The 9,869-nt window shown below is 44.3% G+C and overlaps 1 protein-coding gene across 1 annotated transcript; it reads right to left on the bottom strand.

Annotated features, from left to right (window-relative positions):
- Nucleotides 1-21: 21 nt before the first annotated feature.
- LOC118241731 (protein FAM227B-like) lies at nt 22-9,282 on the bottom strand. Its single transcript, XM_035528511.1, has 5 exons — nt 9,245-9,282; nt 2,563-2,621; nt 686-779; nt 253-357; nt 22-155 (listed from the first exon to the last, which is right to left on the bottom strand). Exons 1-5 carry the CDS (start codon nt 9,245-9,247, stop codon nt 129-131), a joined length of 288 nt encoding a protein of 95 aa, XP_035384404.1. The 5' UTR covers nt 9,248-9,282; the 3' UTR covers nt 22-128.
- Between the last annotated feature and the right edge of the window lie 587 nt (nt 9,283-9,869).

Below are 9,869 nucleotides of genomic sequence, written 5' to 3'. Positions count from 1 at the left end.
CATCACCCAGGACAGAGCACCATCCATCATTGGGAGAGAGGACATCACCCAGGACAGAGCACCGTCCACCACTAGGAGAGAGGACATCACCGAGGACAGAGCACCGTCCACCACTAGGAGAGAGGACATCAACCAGGACAGAGCACCGTCCACCACTAGGAGAGAGGACATCACCCAGGACAGTCTCTATCAGTTTTGTTTATATTCTGAGTGTGGTGTGTGAGTGAAGGAACATGGGACCGTGTAGGCTACCTGGAGGAAGGCTCTACTGCTCCGTGACGACACGTCTTCATTCAGAATCCTGATGTAATTCTCCGCAATCCTGTGGAACAGAAGATCCTGAGTTTTTCTGTCAGGCTGAAAAGCAGAACAAGAGAGCAAGTGAGAGAGAGAAATAGATTGCCTGTCACTCAACATGATAATTTGGGTCTAAACAGTGCCGTGAGTGTGAACGCAGGAACACTGTCCTTGCTGAAGGCCCTAGGGCAGCGCCTCATGGGCAGTCAGGCACCAGTGCCCTGGTAGCGAAGATTTATTACCATATCACTGATGCTTTTCCAATCATGTTGAGTTTGGAAGGCATAAAATTGCCCCGCCCTTCCAAATGAAAACCTTGACCTTAAAAAAAGAAAAAAAATCTATCAAAAAATCCAACTTTTGTTCAGCTGTTATTCCAAGAACTAACCTGAAAGTTGTGTAGGAAGAGGCACCAGAGTGAACTGATGACAAAGCATTCCACAGTGGGAGAGGAGAGAATGTTCCAGAATTTAGCCTTCAAGCTGGGCGCGCGCACACACACACACACACACACACACATACATACACACACGTGTGCATGCACGCACGCACGCACTCACCCACAAACCCACGCGCACACACACAAACACACACGCACACGCATACACACACGCATGCACGCACCCACACACATGCGTGCACACACACACACACGCATGTGCACACACACACAGTAAAACCGTTATTTATCTATGCTATGACATATTCAAACCATCTGTCCATGAATATGTAAACAATACTTTCAGATACTATATAAAAAAACATATCTAGATTTATGAGACACTAGTTGTTATTACACAAAACACACTGAATGAAAAGCACAAGGAAAAACTAATTCTAAAACACTTTGAACCATCATAGAAAATAAATAAATAAATAAATAAATAAATAAATAAATAAAGGTGAATATTTGATACTCTACATGGAGGGTTCTTGCAGAAGAACAGACCTTGTGCACTAGGTGGCGCTGTGCTTATACAACATGAGTGACTATGACACTGTATAAGGTGTGATGGGGAAGAGCATCAGGAGAGTCTCCCAACTGAGGACAATGATATAGTCCACAGTTCACTCTCCACACACACACACACACACACACACACACACTCACCTCATTTGGCCAAGATATGAACAGTTCTGTGTCTGTATGTTTTCAAAAGGTCATTACTCTTTGAAAACAACACCCAGGTAACTGCTACGGAGACTACAGCACCCTGACCTTTTACCTTTCAGAAGTCACAATACTGCAGCTATCTGGCCAGGGAACAACAGGTGACATCGCCCCCCCAGCCCAGACACCCCCCAAAGCACACTAATACACACCCCCATTTGCATGTCACCATATAAACACTGGATACACTTAGTTACACTAATATCAAAACAATCGTTAAGAGCCCTGAAGACAAGTGTGGCAGTCTGATCAAGAAGTCTGATTTGATCAATCTGATACATCACTGCACTATCCTTATCTGAGTTTTACACACACACACACACACACACACACACACACACACACACACACACACACACACACAATTATATTTAGCTCATGTACAATTGGCAACAGTTTATTTTTAATGATGTGACAATCTAGGCTTTCTAATCAGGTCCACAATACAGCCAAAACACCTGAGATTCAATGTGAAAATATTCAATGCTAAAATATTAATAAAATATTTAAGTGCTTCCACCATTTCCTGCAGTATAATTACTGATACTTCTGTACCTCACTTTATCACCAGCTGTGAATAGAGGATATTAGACTGTGTGTGTGTGTGCTTGTGTGTGTGTATGTGTGCGCATGCGGGTGTTGGGCTCTCCAGGGTAGCTGTACTAATTTCTATGCTAAAAACTACACAGAGCATTTTTGTGTTCTCATTTTTTGTGTCACAAAAACCGAGAAAATGATCTGAATCAGGCCCTCACTACAATGTGGGATTAACACCAGACGAGTGTTTAAATCCGGGTGATCAGAAATACTATTCACGTAAGAGTTTGTGTAAGAGTGGGAATTTTATGGTGTACAAGAGCCAACGAAAATACAAAAAGAGCCAGTGCATGAAATTTGCAGGAGAACAGCGTGTGGGGCTCTCACATCGTGATAAGACGCGTTTGTTGTCTTAGCTAAAACCGCTTTAATCCTGGTGTCACTGTGCTGCTGCTAGATTGTGGATGGGTTGTGGATTAACTGCGCGGAACCCGGAAATTCAAGGTCATCTCGCTCAGACTCGCCACAGTACCCACCAAACACATCACGTTACTTACAAGTGGAGGAAGCTCAGAGACTCACGTTGGCAAAGATCTTCAAGAAGTACGTTCATGGCCTAAAGACACGCACACACAGAGAGAGTCACACATCACACTCTATCATTTACAGCCATCATCATTCTCGATGAAGGATGCTGATGGGCTGCTGTGTGCTCGCAGCATTCTCGCTGGAAATTGTCTCATGTAGGGCTGCAAAGTCCCTGAATGAAGAGAGAGAGAGAGAGAGCAAGAGAGAGAGAGAGAGAGAGAGAGCAAGAGCAAGAGAGAGAGAGCAAGAGCAAGAGAGAGAGAGAGAGAGAGAGCAAGAGAGAGAGAGAGAGAGAGCAAGAGAGAGAGAGAGCAAGAGCAAGAGAGAGCAAGAGAGAGAGAGAGAGAGAGAGAGAGAGAGAGAGAGAGAGCGAGAGAGAGAGAGATTCAAAACTGTAGCTAGTGAAGTACAGTACAAAACAATGTTTCTGACCAAGGTCCTTCATCAGCTGTGCAAAAGCAAAGTTTTTCTGAAGTTGTAGGAGGAGGAGCCAGTCTATATGTGAAAGAGTAGATGTTTAACCAGAGCATTCATTCCACAAGGTTCTGGTGATCCTAGAGTGTAGAGTTAATTTCCTAATTTCATTGCTAATTTCAGGGCAGTAGCTCAGTGGTTAAGGTACGTGACTTGTAATCAGAAGGTTGCTGCCAGGTTGCCACTGTTGGGCCCCTGAGCAAGACCCTTAGCCCTTAACTGCTCAAGTTGTACTCAGTCAAAATTGTAAGTCACTTTGGATAAAAATGTCAGATAAATGCTGAAAATGTAAATTGCTGCCACAGTGACAACTGGCAATGCAAACAGAGATGTCATTACTGCAGTGACCATTAGTGTTAAAATGTCTTGCCACTGGAAGTGACATATCCTTAATTCTGATGATCTGAAGGTGATGCACAAATTGACCAGTGAGCTTCTCTTGGTTTATCTAATATAAAGCTGATTATATCTCTTACCAGTAACACAGTAGACAAACTCCCACAATGATGCCTGAAGAGGATCCTTTTGTGCTGGCTATTTTAGTGGTTGTGTTATTAAATGTTCACACAATACATCTAGACCGTTTGCAGGCTACAGTACCACGGCGCTTTTCTGAGTGGTCATTTATCTCATGTCTGTCTCACACAGTCTAATGTCCTCACACCATCGGAGACCGCATCCCTTTTTAAAGATCCTCCACTAATACTACAGGTTAGACAAAGAACTAAAAGAAGAAAATAAATATATATAAACTTAGCCAGTGCCTTAGTACATTGTTAGCTGTTCATTCAACCTTTTATCCAGCAACTGTTCGAATAATCGAGCCTGTAATGTGTGAGCGTGAGTGTGAACCCCAGATTGCCTACACTGTCAGACCAGCCAAAATGCATGAACTCTTCAGGTGCTGGTTTGTATAAAACAGACAATGCTGACCTATGCAGGTCCTCTCAACCACCTACTGCTGTGCTTGTAACATACATTTTATTTAAACAGTTAAACAAAACACTAAACACTGTTGTTTATAATTACACAAAGGATGTATGTGCTTTTAGTGTGCTTGTATGCCTATGAGCTCATTCAGTAAACCAATGGAGATAATCCAGCCATAAATAATAATAATAATAATAATAATAATAATAATTTCTCTATTTCTTTTGCTAATGATGCTGCAACAGGAACACTTCTGATTTTATTTGGTCGTGTTTGCAAACACACACACACCACTGCTCCTGTCGGGTCAATTGTTTAGATTTTTAGTTCACCTGGAAATGCCTCCTCCTCACTGTGAGTAATCAGCTCAGCACACACGCACACACACACACACACACACACACACACACACACACACACAATAGACAAGTCATGGTTAATCTTAGGAATATGGAGCAAATAAAATCATTGAATAGGAAATTGGTAAGTACTATGAACATACTGTAGTGTGACAGTAGAAGGAAAATGACAGTGAAATCAATACAAATCAATACACGCCCTTACAAATCAATACACACCCTTACAAATCAATACACACCCTTACAAATCAACACACGCCCTTACAAATCTACACACTCCCTTACAAATCTACACACTCCCTTACAAATCAATACACACCCTTAAAAAACAATACACACCATTATAAATCAATAAAAATGTATTTAGGGAGGGAAGTTATATTTATATAGTATGTATATATTTTTAATATTGTGAGTGAAGTCATATTATATAGTGAATGAAGATATATTTATATAGTATATATATAGTGAGGAAGGGGACATCACCCAGGACAGACCATCATCCACCACTGGGAGAGAGGACATCACCCAGGACAGAGCACCGTCCACCACTGGGAGAGAGGACATCACCCAGGACAGACCATCGTCCACCACTGGGAGAGAGGACATCACCCAGGACAGAGCACCGTCCACCACTGGGAGAGAGGACATCACCCAGGACAGACCATCGTCCACCACTGGGAGAGAGGACATCACCCAGGACAGAGCACCGTCCACCACTGGGAGAGAGGACATCACCCAGGACAGACCATCGTCCACCACTGGGAGAGAGGACATCACCCAGGACAGAGCACCGTCCACCACTGGGAGAGAGGACATCACCCAGGACAGACCATCGTCCACCACTGGGAGAGAGGACATCACCCAGGACAGAGCACCGTCCACCACTGGGAGAGAGGACATCACCCAGGACAGACCATCGTCCACCACTGGGAGAGAGGACATCACCCAGGACAGAGCACCGTCCACCACTGGGAGAGAGGACATCACCCAGGACAGAGCACCGTCCACCACTGGGAGAGAGGACATCACCCAGGACAGAGCACCGTCCACCACTAGGAGAGAGGACATCACCCAGGACAGAGCACCGGCCACCACTGGGAGAGAGGACATCACCCAGGACAGAGCACCGTCCACCACTGGGAGAGAGGACATCACCTAACCTACATTGTTGTTGGGGGAGTGTAGAGCTTTTTGTATGACTGTGGGTCAGAAACCCCAGAGAAAACCTACACAGACACCTGGAGAACATGGAAACTCCACCCAGACAGGGACTCGAATCCAAGACCCTGGTGCTGACCGGTGGACATGCTAATTACCCAGCTACCAATCACTGTCCATTACTAAGGTACGGGAGAGACTGCAGAGAAACAGTCTATACAAATTTTTAAAATGATACGTTGCTATATATTTAATCCATTTGACCTCAAATCTTAAGAAATTACCTCAGGGCATAGTTCCCTTACAAAAGAGATGATATTATTTGATATTTTAAACACAATTTAGTAGGAGATGTCCGCCTGTCTGCTCATGACTTGATAAACTACAATCTCCAGACATCTCTCTTCGGACGGTTGCCAGAGCCACTCTAATCCCAGACCACACCCTAACCCCGATATCTCCAGTGCTGCTTTTGAATCGGTGGTCGGTGTCGAGCCCTGACATTTCAGTACCAGGTTTGTGTCTCTCTGCTTTGCTGTCATGGAGATGATACCAGACAGGTTATGGAATAGCCAGCAGGTGTGTTCATTGATGTGAGGCTGACCTGGCCCTGCGTGTGTGTGTGTGTGAAGGTCAGTGTGTAAGCTGCCTGCCTGGCCGTCTGTTATCTGCGCTTGTCACTACTTGATGATAATAGTCTTGCTTTCCTGCAGTTCGCCCTGGCTCCGGTTCTGTCACTATGCTAATGTGTCTCATCGCCGATGACCCGTGCCCTTGTTTTAAGGTGCGGAAGCCTTGATGTTTGGCAAAGACGCCACCAGATCAGAGGCACGTCCATCCGTCATCAAGGCAAGCGGCTGTTCAACGAGAGCGAGGTGGGGCCATGCGTGGTGGAAGCCCACAGCCCGGATGTTAGTTTTAAGAAGTTCTGGAAAGTTCTGGAGTTCTCTCTCATAACCTACCTGATATGAACATTCAGTGTAAGCTCATATTAAATAGGTGGAATGAGGGCTGACATTACAAATATGGCCTGGTCGTGATGTGTCGTGTGCTACAACACTTTTCGTGCTGTAGTGAACTAATTTTGGAACAGAATATTCTCATATGCATGTCTGCCATAGAAGCATATATGATAAGTAGTCTAATATACAGTACTGCGTAAAAGCCTTAGACCACCGTTACTCTTATGCTTTCGGCTGTGGCATAATGACTCTATAGAATTATTTCTCGTGTGCTCAGTGAGAAAATACAGGAATTTTGTATGCAGTGTAAAAAAAACAACAACCCAGGAAAATCAGGAAAAAAACTTCTATAGGTCACGGTGGCAAGGATTGAGTGACCTCCTTTCACACCAGAAGGAACCTGGCTCTAACCTGATGAAGACTTTAGAAACTATTCCATATCCATTTATCCTGTTATCCTTTTTTAAAAAATAATTATACCATTACGTAAGCAACAAATCCAATGTTGGCGTAAGACTTTTGCACAGTTTTAGGGTTCGTGTATACTAAAGTATGGACGTGTAGTGTAATATTAACGTGTACTGAAATGTGAATTTACATGGTCCTTTCCGAGCTTAGACAGTCCAGTCAAAAACGCGTTCACAACCTTTTCAGCGCTGAAGTGAGTCCACGAGTCTGAGCCACAGCTCAGGGTTTCCTTCCACTCTCCTTCACAGCCAGGCTGTGTGTCAGACCTCAGGCGAACCCACAAGAAACCAGAGTTTCCATCACAATGATTTCGTTTGAGTGACACAAGGATGGACTGTGGACCACAGGCTGCAGGCGAACTCTAAACCCTGATGGACAAAGAGACCTGTTTCCACTAAATGGGTTTTTTACTTAAGAGACTGCATTTGCTGAGGTGCCATGCCCTGTGAGGTGTGTGTGCGTGTGTGTGTGTGTGTGTGTGTGTGTGTGTGTGTGTGTGTGTGTGTGTGTGCGTGCGTGCGTGCGTGCAAAGCAGGGATTGTTATTCAAGTAATCAGATGACACTTGGGTAACCAAATGTTTCAGTGGACAGAAAACCCACCATGCCTCGTGGCTCGGTCTGGGCTAAACGGGGCTCACCCTCACACGTTCCCTGTGGCACCTGAACCAGAAGGCTAATAACGCTTCTAAAAGCGTAAACTGGTTTCAGTAAAGAGCCTCTCCTCAAAGGCTGTTAGATCACTCTCTCCTCCAGTGTATGTGTGTTAGATCACTCACTCCTCCAGTGTGTTTTAGATCACTCACTCCTCCAGAGTGTGTGTTAGATCACTCTCTCCTCCAGTGTATGTGTGTTAGATCACTCACTCCTCCGGTGTGTGTTAGATCACTCACTCCTCCAGTGTGTGTGTTAGATCAATCACTCCTCCAGTGTGTGTTAGATCACTCACTCCTTCAGTGTGTGTGTTAGATCACTCTCTCCTCCAGTGTGTGTGTTAGATCACTCACTCCTCTGGTCTGTATTAGATCACTCACTCCTCCAGTGTGTGTGTTAGATTACTCACTCCTCCAGTGTGTGGTAAATTACTCACTCCTCCAGTATGTGTTAGATCACTCACTCCTCCAGTGTGTATTAAATCACTCACTCCTCCAGTGTGTGTTAGATCACTCACTCCTCCAGTGTGTGTTAGATCACTCTCTCCTCCAGTGTGTATTAAATCACTCACTCCTCCAGTGTGTGTTAGATCACTTGCTCCTCCAGTGTGTGTGTTAGATCACTCTCTCCTCCAGTGTGTGTGTTAGATCACTCTCTCCTCCAGTGTGTGTGTTAGATCACTCTCTCCTCCAGTGTGTGTGTTAGATCACTCTCTCCTCCAGTGTGTGTGTTAGATCACTCTCTCCTCCAGTGTGTGTGTTAGATCACTCTCTCCTCCAGTGTGTGTGTTAGATCACTCACTCCTCCAGTGTGTGTGTTAGATCACTCTCTCCTCCAGTGTGTGTGTTAGATCACTCACTCCTCCAGTGTGTGTGTTAGATCACTCACTCCTCCAGTGTGTGTGTGTGTTAGATTTGTCATAAGGCCAACCCTTCACTTTAATGGCTCTGTAGTTTAGTGCTACTCTGCTGGCTGCAGCCTGGTAATCGGGCAGCCCTTTGCTGGATGAAAAGTACAGTACCCAGTTGATGCCTCTGCTTTCTCACACTCTCCTGGTCTCTCACTCCTTCTCTCTCTCTCTCTGTTTATCTCTTACTGTATTGTGGGTCTGAGCTCTGATGCTGCCTACAGTGATATACATATGATCATCAGAGCCTCAATGTATTTGAATACATTAAGTGTGTGTGTGTGTGTGTGTGTGTAGATATAGAGATCGAATGTCATGTGTAGAATGTGTATTCTGCCACATTCAGTGATTGCATAGCGACGAAGCAAAGTCCTTAGCAACCCCAGACTCATTCCCTGCTCAGAAACATGTTCAAATGAACCTGAACAGACCTGGTAGTGAACCTGAACTGGCCTGGTAATGAACATGAAATGACCTGGTAATGAACCTGAAATGACCTGGTAGTGAATCTGAAATGACCTGGTAGCCTGCGACAGTAGAGTCAGAGACCGTAGCAGCAGTTCCAGGTTGAGATAACCCTAGGACACCGTCCGTACTCACCAGGAGTGTGTCCAGACGTTGTACACACATGCACATGAGGAGTTGCCATGATGAAATTCCCGCATACAGGATCAGACTGTTTCCTTCATTTAAATTTGAGTAATAGATTTTAAAACAACACAAATGTGATTAGATTACCATTTCATTCTTTCTTGCGTGGTCCACTCCTGCTATAAGCCCCGTTGAGGCCCAGTGAAGCGGAGAGCAAACCAGATAAAGATAGCGCTGCTAACTGCGCTAGTGAGTGAATTCAGACAGCAGAAGAGTACCCACGCCGGCGCTTGCTAAAAAAAAGTACCGCTCGCAGGAGTTTGGCAACCAGAACAGGAGACTATACATATCCGGGTACGAAATGTACAAGTGGGGGTTACAAGTGGACAGAGTTCTGTGGGCAAGGACGTAGCGTTCTGCTACCTGTCGACATTTCCCTCAAAAGGTCTGGAATTAGAAAGTGCCTTTACCAAAGGTAAACTAAAGCCTACTGTGTGTAATTGAACTTAATTACATGACTTTATTATATATATATATAAGATAAAGATAGTTATGGATAAATATAATTGTGGTAATTGTGCTATATATAGAAAAAATATGTATAAAATCTGAAAGAAATGAATTAAAAAATATATAAATATATGCGCAGCACTTCCAAAAAAAAAAAGTATTTACTTTTATGTGAGTAGAATGTAACATGTCAATCCAATAAGTGTTGATAGTGTGGCGCTTATCAGGTTAATGTTGTCCGGATGCTGTTCATCCAAACTTC

The sequence above is a fragment of the Electrophorus electricus genome, chromosome 7 (genome assembly GCF_013358815.1).
Source record: "Electrophorus electricus isolate fEleEle1 chromosome 7, fEleEle1.pri, whole genome shotgun sequence".
Lineage (NCBI taxonomy): Eukaryota > Metazoa > Chordata > Actinopteri > Gymnotiformes > Gymnotidae > Electrophorus > Electrophorus electricus.
Note: the sequence above shows the minus strand (reverse complement) of the source record. Positions and strands in the feature narration are given on the sequence as shown.